Genomic DNA, 14,549 nt, shown 5'->3' with positions numbered 1-14,549 from the left:
GGGAACATTTTTTTTAAAGTTGGGTCTATCAATGGTAAGCAGATGTGAAAAGCTGTGCTGTAACGGCAGTGGGATCAAATGTTTTAACAAGTTTCAATGTGGACACTTTCCTACTTCAAAGCTGAGTGAGGGTATTGTGGCTGCACACTTTATTCTCAACTTATTATAGGAGCGGAGGATGAAATCCCAACATTTGAATTCTATGTGCATTAACATTTTTGCTGGAAAACAATTGAGAAAGCCAACAATTTCCCCATTGAGACAAATGGTTAATATTGTTATTAACAGACCACACCTGAGGACAGAGACTGAAAGATAAGTGTTATCAGTGGCATCTTGATGAGCATGCTCTTAAACAGTTGAGGAAACTACAGCATGACAATTATAGGTTAGTTTGAAAGTTATGGGCGTTTATGAGACAATGGGCCCACAAACTTGTGAGAGCACACACTTCAGTTGATTCAAGATTCTGTATATTTTGAGTCTCTTCCTGGATAGTATTTTTCAGGCAGACCTGTATATTTAATGTCTGAATGGTAGATGTTGTCCCAGACTGTGCAGTTTTAGTAGAAGGTATGAGCTGTTTTATTATCACATCCTCCCACCTCCAGAGTGAGTCCAGTCATCCCTCTGTAATATCTGCTTTACAACATAATTGCTGTGATTGGCAGGAATTGCATTGCGGTATCTGATCTGTGTTTCTGTTTATGGATCAGCAAAGGTGACTTACTTGCATTTGGTAATCCTCTCTCACCTTTTAGCAGGAGTTTACTCACCAGCTGACTGATCCTGTCAACAGAATACAGTTATGTCTGGTGTCATTTCAATAAGCAAATAAATCCTTTTTGTCATGTCTTTTAAATCTTATATTTTTAGCAATTTATTCGAAGTCAGATATTGTGTTTACTTGGTTTATAGTAGATGGCAGTACTTCTGTAGCATTGGTATTCTCCACTTATTCACTATTGTGAGGCCAGACATGATTTTCACATATTAAGATTGAATAATTTAAGGCGAAGGAACAGGTTTTCTCTTCACATTATCATCAGATGTCTAGATGCAAATGACAGTACCTGTGATCAAATCAAATGCTATGGGTGCTCTGTGACTGTATGAAGGGCTGGTTGGTGACACTGGGGGCTCTACCTTCTGCAGGAGCAAAGTCAAAAAGCCATAAAGACGTGTATGCTGGGAAACTGCCTGCTTCCTGCTCCACAGTCATTCAAGGAACAGCAGCAGCAAAGACAGCTGTCCTCAGGTCAGAGCCGACACGTATTGTTTCCAACAAGGTAACACGATTATATATTTTTTGTTTTCCATTGTGATCTTAAAATGATAGAGCTATGGAAACTGAAAATTGCATTTAAATTGCGTAAAATGGGTTTTTCATGTTCAAGTGTCATGTCAAAATGACAGTCGGAGAACTCGCACTGCCTGTAAAAATACTGTGTTTTTGCTATTGTATTTTTATCTCCTGGTAGTTGTCATAAATAAGTTGACACACTGTTATTGCATACTGAGGTGTTCTTGGGTTACTGTCACTGGTCTAAATCTTAATAAAGATGACATTTTGTAATTTCTTTACAGTCTTAATCCAGGGTTCTGATATGCTGCATTTGAGTAAGGTAAGAACAAGTATCTTTGTGATATTTATACATGATCCTAAAAGGAATCAGACATTTTGTTTAAAAACTACTAGTCTTTATCTACACCAAAATAATGTTTTGTTTCCCCAACAAGGGTGATTATGTGTGGGTGGACTCCGATGTTGGGGTGCCGATCGGGGCGGAGGTGAAGGTGACAGATACCGGACAGCTCCGGCTGTTCGATGATGAGGGAAAGGTACAAAACCCACTTCTTTTCACTTCCAGAAGAATGAGTGCATGCCTTCTATATAACCCTTGTGTAAAATTCATACAGGAGCACAAGGTGAACAAGAAGACGGAGGGCACCATGCGGCCCATGCACCCCACCTCTGTGAACGGTGTGGATGACATGATAAGGCTGGGGGATCTGAACGAGGCCGGGCTCCTCAGGAACCTCCTGGTGCGACACAAAGAAGGCACCATCTATGTAGGTTTCTATTCCCTCTGCACCACCTAGTTTTATGATGTCCATAACCTGCTGTGAAACGCTTACTCGTTGAGTGTCCCCTGGCAGTGAGCGGCTCCTCTATCTCAGACTTTGGCCTGTGCTTTATCACAGTGCTGTTCGTCTCCATAGAGACGAATGAGCCTCTGTTGAAAGAGAACATCCCAGTGTTTCTGTTTCCACAAAGCTCAGCAGTGTGTGTTCAGTTATGAATCATTGTGTTGTATAAAAATACTACTGCTAAATCCTAGGGGGAAAATGTACCAAGGCTTGTATCTCTTTGTTTTCTAACCGCAGCGCTTAACAAAGCTTTTATGATTTTAAGCGGTCCATGAAATTGTTAGATCATATTTAGAACATGCATATGATGCATTGCGGCCATGACCAAACAGGGGTCAATGGGGTCCCCGGCTTAATGCTCTGCCTACACCACAGTAACTTGTTTATGCTCATGTACACAAACATATTCCTCTGATGTGTTACTTACACCCCTCCCTGTTTTAAGACATACACAGGCTCCATTCTGGTGGCAGTCAACCCTTACCAGCTGCTGCCTATCTACACCACCGAGCACGTGCACATGTACACAGACCGCCGACTGGGTGAACTGCCGCCGCACGTCTTCGCCATCGCAGACAGCTGCTTCTTCAACATGCGCCGCAACAAGAAGAACCAGTGCTGTGTCATCAGGTGGGTTCCGTCAGACGCTGCTCTGATCACTGTTTCTCTCTGAAATCATCCATTCATCAAAGAAGCATTGATTTTCAGAAGTGAGACTCACTGAGAGCAGTGCCCTGTTTACAATACACAAGTTAGTGTGAAAATGAGTACTTAATGGCCAACATTATAGAGTGGCACCGTTTGTAATTCAAATGATATGGTTACAATACAAATATATATTATTACTGATTTCTTAGTGAGAGTAAACTAAATGTCTAACATTTTATTGCCCATCATTTATTGGTTATTAGCAGTGGCGGCTGGTGAAAAATATTGTAGGTGGGGCTGTTTGAGGGTGGGGGGGATGTTGAATTTCGTAGATGTGATTTCCTGCATTCTGGTGCATTTTAGGGTGACCAGCTGGAGATCCCAAATCATTCACAATGATAAATGATCTAACACACACAGTCTCTGTCACTCTCCCTCTCTCACTCACACAAACACACATACACACCATGTTTCACACACATTCGCCATTAAAATAGTGATCTCAATAACTGTATGTAACTGTATGTTTGCTTTATTTTGCTTTGCTTTTTGGTGTTGTTTCTAAGTTCTGAGCTGGATTACTGTGTTTCATACTAGCTAAAACCATCTTTCTTCTCACACTTGGGTTTCACTTCAAGAATGTTGTCCCACCCTCTCTTTGAGAGCCTCTTTGTCTAGTATCAACACAGACTGTTATCCATTATCCAATTGTCCATTTGTTTACAGTGAACTTTACTCAACCCCCAGCTGTAGACTACATACCTTTAAAGAACTAGATTGTTGTATTCCCTATTAAAATAGATCATTATGCGTTTGCACTTTCTATCTGGACACAGAGCATAATAAACATGCAACTTGATCACTATCATTACCTGTGAAACATGTAGGCCTAACTACCTGTGCGTCACCTGTGTGGCTGCCTGTTTGGTCAAGTGGGTCTGCATATAAATCGATGCAACCATTAAACGCATACAAGAGAGAAAAAACTTAATTTGAAAAAAGGTTCAACCAACATTGACAGGGGTTTAAAACAGACATTTCGCTTAGAAACAGTCAAAGGCATTTTAAAGAAAGTAAAGAATTAAAATATTGAATAATATTGTGGCCCCAGACATTACAGGCCCTCAACAAGCCCTGTTCAATAGCTTCTTGATATTTCTTCTTCTCATTTCATTGCATCTTGTTTGTTGTTCATGTATTAATGTTTGTTGTACAAAATGTTTTGTGTATTTTTAGGTACTTAGAAAAGTCTATATGAATGAATCCTATTGTTTTTACTTTGATTATCGTTATAAAGTCAAATGTATTTTTCACAAATTACATTACTAAATTAATTTTCTCTGCATGTGTTTTCCCCATCAGTGGAGAGTCAGGAGCAGGGAAAACCGAGAGCACCAAGCTCATGCTGCAGTTCCTGGCTGCAGTGAGCGGACAGCACTCCTGGATCGAGCAGCAAATCCTTGAAGCAAACCCCATCCTGGAGGGTACGAAAAACAAGTCAATGTGAAACTATAAATCACTCTTCGTAATCTGCTGAGTTGCCTGTTTCGCTTAATCTGCTGTGATGTCTCCATTTCAGCCTTTGGTAATGCCAAAACCGTTCGTAACGATAACTCCAGTCGATTTGGAAAGTACATTGACGTCAACTTCACCAAGGGTGGGGCCATTGAGGGGGCCCGTGTTGAGCAGTACCTTCTGGAGAAGTCCCGAGTCTGTCGTCAGGTGGACAAATGTGTTATTAGCAGAATATTTGCAAGAGCAGTAACATGTACAATTAAAGGTTCTTGTGGTAAAGGAGTTGTTCCACATGCAGGCGCCTGAGGAGAGGAACTACCACATCTTTTACTACATGCTGATGGGAATGCCAGCTGAGCAGAAGAAGACTCTTTCCCTTGGGAACGCTTCAGAATACAACTACCTGACAATGGTACTGGAATACTTCAGCAAACTGTGACATTTTTAAATGATTGTGATGGATTCTGAAAATACATTTAAATAGAGGCAGTTGATAAATACGAGATAAAAGTTGACATTAAGCCGTAATTGGGCTGGTAACCATTTGATCATATCACCAGGGTAAATGCACCAGCTGTGAAGGACGGGATGATGTGAAGGAATACGCCCACTTCCGCTCGGCTCTGAAGATCCTCATGTTCACAGACAATGACTCCTGGGAAATCTCCAGGCTGCTCGCTGCTATCCTTCACATCGGCAATGTGGACTATAATGGTAAAGACAGCACCATACAATGGGACACACACACACACACATCATATACAGTATATTTATAGTTGCATTTTTGAGCCATTACACATATTTATTTTGTATTCTTTCAGCCACCATAGTCAACAACCTAGAGGCTTGTGACATCCTCCAATCATCCCATTTCAAAATGGCCAGCCAACTTTTGGAGGTATGATTTGTTCTTTTCTTCATTTACAGATCTTAACAGAGGTGCTGAGATGAACTGTTCTTACTGTGTTTGTGTCATTACCTCAGGTGGATCCCAAAGCACTGGAGAAGAGTCTGACTCAGCGTTCCTTCATGACAGCCAGAGAGAGTGTGATCAAACCTCTGACCTCGGACCAGGCAGTGGAATGCAGGAACGCCTTTGTCAAGGTGACATCACTCTTGATCCAGGATGTGTAGCAAATGCAGCTTATTTAAACAAATACTAAACTACCCCTGGTATATACGTATATATATACAGTGGGGAGAACAAGTATTTGATACACTGCCGATTTTGCAGGTTTTCCCACTTACAAAGCATGTAGAGGTCTGTAATTTTTATCATAGGTACACTTGAACTGTGAGAGACAGAACGTAAAACAAAAATCCAGAAAATCACATTGTGTGATTTCTAAATAATTAATTTGCATTTTATTGCATGACATACGTATTTGATACATCAGAAAAACTGAACTTAATATTTGGTACAGAACCCTTTGTTTAGAATTACAGAGATCAGACGTTTCCTGTAGTTCTTGACCAGGTTTGCACACACTGCAACAGGGCTTTTGGCCCACTCCTCCATACAGATTTCAGGGCTGTCGCTGGGCAATACGGACTTTCAGCTCCCTCCAAAGATGTTCTATTGGGTTCAGGTCTGGAGACTGGCTAGGCCACTCCAGGACCTTGAGATGCTTCTTATGGAGCCACTCCTTAGTTGCCCTGGCTGTGTGTTTTGGGTCGTGGTCATGCTGGAAGACCCAGCCACGACCCATCTTCAATGCTCTTACTGAGGGAAGGAGGTTGTTGTCCAAGATATCGCGATACATGGCCCCATCCACCCTCCCCTCAATATGGTGCCGTCGTCCTGTCCCCTTTGCAGAAAAGCATCCCCAAAGAATGATGTTTCCACCTCCATGCTTCACGGTTGGGATGGTGTTCTTGGGGTTGTACTCATCCTTCTTCTTCCTCCAAACACGGCGAGTGGAGTTTAGAGTTTAGTAGGCAAACTTCAGACAGGCCAGGACATGCGCTGGCTTGAGCAGGGGGACCTTGCGTGCGCTGCAGGATTTTAATCCATGACGGCGTAGTGTGTTACTAATGGTTTTCTTTGAGACTGTGGTCCCAGCTCTCTTCAGGTCATTGACCAGGACCTGCCGTGTAGTTCTGGGCTGATCCCTTCCTCATGATCATTGATGCCCCACGAGGTGAGATCTTGCATGGAGCCCCAGACCGTCATCTTGAACTTCTTCCATTTTCTGATAATTGCGCCAACAGTTGTTGCCTTCTCACCAAGCTGCTTGCCTATTGTCCTGTAGCCCAGCCCATCCCAGCCTTGTGCAGGTCTACAATTTTATCCCTGATGTCCTCACACAGCTCTCTGGTCTTGGCCATTGTGGAGAGGTTGGAGTCTGTTTGATTGAATGTGTGGACAGGTCTCTTTTATACAGGTAACGAGTTCAAACAGGTGCAGTTAATACAGGTAATGAGTGGAGAACAGGAGGGCTTCTTAAAGAAACACTAACAGGTCTGTGAGAGCCGGAATTCTTACTGGTTGGTAGGTGATCAAATACTTGTGTCATGCAATAAAATGCAAATTAATTATTTAAAAATCATAAAATGTGATTTTCTGGATATTTGTTTTAGATTCTGTCTCTCACAGTTCAAGTGTACCTATGATAAAATTACAGACCTCTACATGCTTTGTAAGTGGGAAAACCTGCAAAATCGGCAGTGTATCAAATACTTGTTCTCCCCACTGTGATGGGATGATGAATGGAGACATTTTTTAATTTTATACCACCACGGAGGCAACAACTTCAAAGAAACAATTTTTAGACAGAAGTGATCATGTCCTCCTGCAGTGTTTGTGGACACTGATGTGTTTTATTGGGTTTTTAAACCTTAAGCTTAGTAACTCAACATAACATTGCATTTACAGGAAGCTTTTATCCAAAGCGACATACTACATATGCAATAAACCATAAAGATTCAAACTAAGGACAACAAGAACAGTGCTGACATATTCACTTCAAACAAGCCATTTCCAGTGTTGGGCAAGTTACTTCCAAAATGTAATACAGTACATATTACTTATTACTTTCTCTTTAAAGTAATAAGTTACATTACATTATTACTGTCTCTGAACTGTAATGCGTTACTCTACGTTTGCATTACTTTGAGTTACTTTCACCAAAAATAACCACAAAAGTATGGCTTTAAATACTAAAACATAGTTTATTGCAGCTCAATGATTTAAGCTATCTATCTGGCAGTACATGCTGAAATTAAACTCATGCTCCGTTTAAGTGGGCTAAATAATATGTGATACCGGTAACATGACGTCTCTGTGTGTTATTAACAACATGTTAGTGGAGCCTCTGCACGGCCCTGTAACCTGCTGTATATGAATGAGTCTCTATTCAACGTTAGCTCACCTTGTCATTAGTGTGTTAACGGGGATTTGGCTGACAAGCTTTCTAAAAGCCGGCGATTCCACAGAGGACAGAGGCTGCAGATCTTCAACACTCTGCCACGAGTCTCTGAACTTCTCGGGGTTCAAGCAGCAGACCAGAGAAAGTTACCTTCTGTTGCTTTGAACTGCACGCACTCCTGTCTTTCTCTGTTAACTTTTCTCCGAGACAGTAACAAGTAATATGTACTGTATTACATTTTGGAAGTAACTTGCCCATCACTGGTTAAGTCCAAAGTCAACTTTATTGTCAATCTTTCAGTTTGTGTGTACAGACAGAGAGATCGAAATACTGTTTCCACAATCCCGAGGATTCAAAAATACAAATATAAAAAAACACAACAGTCAATATGTCAGCGTTCAGCGAGGCGGTCATTATGGGGAAAAGAACACCCGACAAACCAACGAATTGAACAGCGCACCAACGGCTGGAACTGTGACAACAACAACTTTACTTTACAGCAGCACTGATCGAGGTTTTCAGTAACTGTCCAAGTCTGTTCACAGTTTCTGATCCCCCAACAAGTCCTTAAACTCTGCAGAGCCCAGACCGTGTTCCTGTTAGTGTTTACTTCCTGTCTGTCTTCTTCTGCCGTTCCTGTTAGTGTTTGCTTCCTGTCTGTCTGTCTTCTTCTGGTTATTTATTTATTTATTTATCTGACGTCCAACGTTCCGTCTTTTAACCTCTTTCTCTTTCTTGATCCTCTTTAACAACGGTCAATATAGTCCTTGACAGCAGTCTCTACTACTGGATTAACAATGTGTCACATGTTCTGAATTGACCAATCAGAAATGTAATATACAAAATAATAGTCACTTTAAAACAGATGTGGATGAATATATTACAGCAACAAATGTACATTAATACAAAAGACTGTCCATAGCAGCGTAGAAAGTGTCTGGTACTGGATGTGTGTGTCTGTGCGTGTTAAACTCTTAAGTGCTATAAAAAAATAAGAATTGCGAAATAGGTGGGTCTTCAGTTTGTGACGGAAGATATGTAGACTCCGCTGTCCTGATATCAACGGGAAGCTCATTCCACCATTTCGGCGCCAGGATAGCAAAACAATCACAATCACAATAGCGAAAGCAAATTTCTTGAGTTTTACTTGTTAATTCATTTACTAATAAATGTTAGCAATCCTAGTAAGTTTGAGTGTTGTTCAATCATGTTAACTACGTATGTGAGGATTTATGCTAATGCAAAATGAATACTTTTATGTAGCTTTAGCAGCGTCACGGCTAGTATTGTATTATGGGGTGCACCCTCTATTCCGACATAGCCCTATTACGACATGCCTCTATTCCGACACAATTTTGGTACCGCCATTCCGACAGTCTACCCAGGTGCGTCGGGGCATCGTCTTTCTTTCATTTTTGTTGGTGTGTCTTTTTAACATACTTTTTTTTTTTTTAACATATTCAGTTTATTTGTATAATATAATATAGCCTATTGTTGTAATGGATGCACTGACTGGTTGGCACTTAATTTCGTTGTTGTCCGATCGCCCTGCATTCGATCTACAAGGGAGTCGCTCAAAGAAAGTTAAAGCTATGCAAGCCATCGAGGCTGCTCCCAATTCTGCGGAGCTGTAGACCGGAGCTGATGGGATGACGATTTGGGGGGTGGATTCCAGGGGGGCTATCAGAAGCGTCCATGGGGGAGGAGGGGCGCCCTGCGTGTCTGACAGTGTCAACTACCGCTCCGAATGCTTCCCTTAAGTGGAGCGATGCAGACCCAACGCACCACCGATGAAGACCTTCCGACACCCTCCCAGCACATCACACACATTTGCAGAGATGACTTCTCCCAGGTTGATCTTTAACCAACACCGTCTCGCCTCAAGGCTAGGCTTACGTCTCCACCAGCTTCCTCAAGATGCCGGATACCTAATGTCGGAATGGCGGAATGTTTGAAAAAAAAGTAAAGTGCAGCTACTCCGACAATGGAATTTTTTTTGTCGGAGTAGTGGCGCGTTTTAAAAAAAAAATAGAAATGCCGCCACTCCGACAATTAGACGTCAATGTCGGAGTAGAGTTATGTCGGAATAGCAGCATGTAACCTTGTATTATCTAGAATGTTATTGTACATGCTACACATTAAATTAACTTTAGCATTGTAAAAACGTTCAGCATGAAATCATATTAAGACACATGCTATTATGTTGGTATGGTAGAGTGCCGGGCGACTGGCTACATGCTAGCGGGTTGACGGCTAGCTGGCTGCTACAACCCGGCCCTCCATCATCGTCCCCGGGCACTTCCACGAGTTGGCTGACGTTACTAGCTGGCGAGCTCACGGCTAGCTGGCTGCCAGTGAGTGCTGGCATCGCTTGGCTAGCTGCTAACGTTGCTGGCAGTGTCGGCAGGGCCAAAGGCAGCATGGTGCTAAAACACCGGTATCCCATCTCCGAACTCCTCCAACTACACTCTTCACCAAGCACTCCTCCCTGACACATTATGTCCAACAGCATTAAAGAACTCGGACTTCTACGTCGGCCACGATATGTCCACAGAGGAAGCCGGAGGAAGTTTGTTTACTCCGGCTCAGGGAATTCCATTCCCTCTCTGTGGGCCAATCGGCACCCTCCAACGGCACGACGTCATCACCATAACAAGCACAACGTGCGCACTGTTTATCTCACTCCTCTCTAACCAGAGCTCCTCAACCCATCACCAACATAGGCGCCGATTTATGTTTCTGCCGGTGGGTGCTCTAAAAAGTTTAAAGCCCGACCCTCGACAATCTCCGTGTGTGCGGTTAAATCTCCGTGGGTGCTCGGCAATCTCCGTGGGTGCTCGGGCCCCGAAGCACCCACGGTATCGGCGCCTATGATCACCAACAGAAACCCATCTCATCTGAAATTTGCTCTTCTCAACACCCGTTCACTTAACAAAAAAGGACTTCTCCTCAGTGAATTTATTTCTGACTCAACACTGGATTTTCTCTGTCTCACTGAAACTTCGCAAAAACCCATGGACTATTTTCCACTTAATCAAGCCACGCCCCCTGGATACTCCTACATTGACAAACCTCGTCTGGACGGTTGAACTGGCGGTGGAATTGCCATCATTCATCGCCATGACATCAAAACCAGTGCAACATCCATCCCAACCCCTTCATCATTCGAATCCCTTTCTTTTAAACTATCTGGTCCCAAACCCCTGGTCATCGCAGTCATTTACCGTCCCCCCAAGCCCGACCCTGCCTTTCCCTCTGATCTATCTACATTCCTTACCCAGCTCTGTGCTATATCACCGTCTGTTCTCCTCCTGGGCGACTTCAACATCCATGTTGACTCTTCTGACTGCAAACCGGCAACTGAACCTCTGGAAATCCTCTCATTCTTCAACATCACCCAACACGTAGATTTTCCAACCCATAACAAAGGCCACACCCTTGATCTGGTCTGTTCCACTGGCATCACCATCAGTCACCTGGCCAGTAACAACCTTCACATCTCCGACCATCTGGCCATTACTTTTCAAACTCACACTCCCTCCCCCCACGAGAAGCAAAAACGCACCATCACTTTCCGCAACCTCAAGTCCATCAACCCATCCTCTCTCTCCACATGTCTTTCTGAGTCCATCTCAAAACTCACCATCACCCACAATAACTCCCCCGACAACCTGGTCAACTGGTATAACTCATCACTCTCATCCTGCCTTGACCAGCTTGCACCCGTCCAGTCTAAACTGGTCTCATTCACCCACTCTGCCCCATGGTACACCGACGAACTCCACCATCTCAAATCCAAACGACGCCAACTGGAACGGCTTGCCAAGAAAGCGGGTCTTACTGTCCAGCAGGAAATGTACAAACAAAACCTCCAGCTATACAAAGACACCTTGAACTCAGCCCGCTCCTCCTACTACTCCGGAATCATCCAGTCTGGCAGCATCAATCCAATGACCCTCTTCACCACCATTAACACGCTCCTCAAGCCTATGGACACCATCTCACACTCCTTCTCAGTTGAAAAATGCAATAGCTTCCTATCCTTCTTCAATGACAAAATCAGCACAATTCACAGCCAGTTGACCACCTACCCCGCTTCACATCCCGTACCTGAGCCCCCCCTACCCACCGGTCGATCCTTCTCCACATTTGAAACCATCACCTCCTCGGACCTTTCCTTCACAGTCTCAACCATGAAATCATCAACCTGCAACCTGGACCCGCTCACCCACCACACTTCTAAAGGCCTGTCTCCCCACTCTCTCCACCCTCATCACAACCACTGTAAACTCCTCTCTTTCCTCCGGCCATGTCCCCTCCTCCCTAAAGCTTGCATCAGTCACCCCCGTACAAAAGAAACCCGGCCTGGATCCTGATTCCCCTATCAACTACCACCCCATTTCCAATCTACCTTTTCTGTCTAAAATCTTGGAACGTGTTGTTGCCAAACAACTCATCACCTACCTAGACTCCAACGACCTGTTCAAACTCTTCCAATTCGGTTTCCGCTCCAAACACAGTACAGAAACTGCCTTCCTCAAAGTGACTAATGACCTTCTGCTGGCTCCCTCAATATCCTCATCCACCTCGACCTCAGTGCTGCCTTTGACACGATCAACCACTCCATTCTCATCTCCCGTCTCAAATCCACCCTCGGCATCACTGGCACTGCCCTTTCCTGGCTCAGATCCTATCTCTCCGACAGACATCAATTCATCGCCATCAACAACTGTCAATCAGCCGCTGCTCCTCTCATCCACGGTGTCCCCCAGGGTTCTGTGCTCGGTCCACTCCTCTTCATTCTGTACATGCGTCCACTTGGTCAGATCCTCCGTCACCATAGTCTCCGGTTCCACTGCTACGCCGATGACACACAGCTTTACCTCCCCTCCAAAACCATCACTGCCTCCACCCTCTCAACCCTCTCCAACTGTCTGACTGACATCAAGACCTGGATGCAAAATAATGTTCTCAAACTCAACTCCAATAAATCTGAAATCCTCATCATTGGTCCTGACTCCCTCACCAACTCCACCCAGAACTTCTCCCTTAACATTGACGGCTCCACCATCACCCCCTCCACCAAAGTCCGTAACCTTGGATTCATCCTGGACCCCACTCTCTCCTTCCTCCTCCATGTCAACCATACTATCAAAACCGCCCTTTTCCACCTCCGAAATATCGCCCGCCTCCGCCCCAACCTGTCAACTACCGCTGCTGAGACACTCATCCATACATTCATTACATCCAGGCTCGCCTATTGCAACAGTCTTCTCTACGGCACCACCACCAAAGTCCTCAATAAGCTCCAATATGTCCAGAACTCTGCTGCACGCCTCCTCACTGCTACCCGCTCCAGAGAACACATCACACCTGTCCCCCTTGAACTTCATTGGCTTCCAATAAAACACAGAATCGACTTCAAAATCTTACTCACCACCTACAAGGCCCTCAACAACTTAGCCCCTCCCCTACCTTGCTGACCTCCTCCATCACCATGCCCCCTCCTGATCCCTCAGGTCCGTCTCTGCCAACCTACTGCAAGTCCCCCGGACAAAGCGCCGGACCTGGGGTGATTGGGCCTTCTCAGTTGCTGCCCCCTCCCTATGGAATTGGCTTCCCTCCCACCTCAAAGTCTCACCAACCCTCTCTCTTTCAAATCTGCACTAAAAACACACCTTTTTGCACTAGCCTTCACCACCTAACTCCCACCTTCTTCTTCTTGTTCTAACATCTGTTTTTGTTTTGAACCCTAGTATAAATTAATAAAAGATCTGTTTGCATAGTTTTGATAGGGCAATATGTAAAGCGTCTTTGAGTACCGTAAAAAGTGCTATATAAATGTGATTTATTATTATTATTATTATTATTATTATTATTATTATTATTATTATTATTATTATTATTATCATTAATAAACATTTTGACCAGCTTCTGAGCAATATTGTCGGTTGAAAATGGAGTCATTTACTATAGCCTTAAGCAAATGGGTGTTTGATTTCAAATGTATGACATTTGGATATGTTGTGTTGTTTTATAATAAAAATGTTTAGTGCTACGTAGGTAACATATTCTCTATATTTTTGTCCAGGCTATTTATGGAAGACTTTTCCTTTGGGTTGTGGGCAAAATCAACGCTGCTGTTTACAAGCCAGCTGAGGATTCTAAAGAGGTCCGACAGTCGATTGGCCTGCTCGACATCTTTGGCTTTGAAAACTTTGCCAAAAACAGGTACACAACAACTCCCATGACATTAGAGCTTTATTGCTGCATTGTGGAGCAATTACTCATTTTTATTTGACAATTTGACAAAATTCTCCCCATCGGTCTTTCCTCTTGTGCTGTTTTTTTTAACTGTTGCAGCTTTGAGCAGCTGTGCATCAACTTTGCTAACGAGCAGTTGCAGCAGTTCTTCGTCAAGCACGTTTTCAAGCTGGAGCAGGACGAGTATACCCGTGAAAACATTGTTTGGAAGCACATCCAATACCAAGACAACCAAAGCACCCTGGACGTGTTGGCCAACAAGTCTCTGAACATGATGGCGCTCATTGATGAAGAGAGTAACTTCCCCAAGGTCTGTATCCCCCTTGTACATCATCAGATTTTAAAACAAAGCAGATCAGGTTTTACATTTTTTTGCTATTTTTTAGGGCACAGATGCCACACTGCTACAAAAGATGAATCAGGTCCATGGTAAAGGGGACATCTATATTCCCCCCAAGAACAACTATGAGACACAGTTTGGAATCAAACATTTTGCTGGAGAAGTCTTCTATGATTCAAAAGGTACGTTTAGAGCTGTTAGAAGCAGCGAGTCATTCTAGTGCGAGTCCTATGTGATGTTCTTATTGTGTCTGTCTTGTTTTG

At 43.6% G+C, this 14,549-nt stretch overlaps 1 protein-coding gene across 1 annotated transcript in view; it reads left to right on the top strand.

Annotated features, from left to right (window-relative positions):
- The first annotated feature begins 1,238 nt into the window (after positions 1-1,238).
- Positions 1,239-14,549, top strand: part of LOC134870159 (unconventional myosin-VIIa) — a 46,646-nt gene continuing 33,335 nt past the window's right edge. Inside the window, exons 1-14 of the mRNA XM_063892219.1 lie at positions 1,239-1,289; positions 1,588-1,625; positions 1,741-1,842; positions 1,921-2,073; positions 2,597-2,781; positions 4,162-4,283; positions 4,379-4,521; positions 4,613-4,726; positions 4,875-5,028; positions 5,136-5,212; positions 5,299-5,418; positions 13,774-13,913; positions 14,046-14,256; positions 14,333-14,468. Coding sequence (XP_063748289.1) covers positions 1,608-1,625; positions 1,741-1,842; positions 1,921-2,073; positions 2,597-2,781; positions 4,162-4,283; positions 4,379-4,521; positions 4,613-4,726; positions 4,875-5,028; positions 5,136-5,212; positions 5,299-5,418; positions 13,774-13,913; positions 14,046-14,256; positions 14,333-14,468 — 1,675 coding nt within the window. The 5' untranslated portion in view covers positions 1,239-1,289; positions 1,588-1,607. The remainder of the gene's footprint in view (positions 1,290-1,587; positions 1,626-1,740; positions 1,843-1,920; positions 2,074-2,596; positions 2,782-4,161; positions 4,284-4,378; positions 4,522-4,612; positions 4,727-4,874; positions 5,029-5,135; positions 5,213-5,298; positions 5,419-13,773; positions 13,914-14,045; positions 14,257-14,332; positions 14,469-14,549) is intronic.

This window comes from Eleginops maclovinus, chromosome 9, assembly GCF_036324505.1.
Source record: "Eleginops maclovinus isolate JMC-PN-2008 ecotype Puerto Natales chromosome 9, JC_Emac_rtc_rv5, whole genome shotgun sequence".
NCBI lineage: Eukaryota > Metazoa > Chordata > Actinopteri > Perciformes > Eleginopidae > Eleginops > Eleginops maclovinus.
Note: the sequence above shows the minus strand (reverse complement) of the source record. Positions and strands in the feature narration are given on the sequence as shown.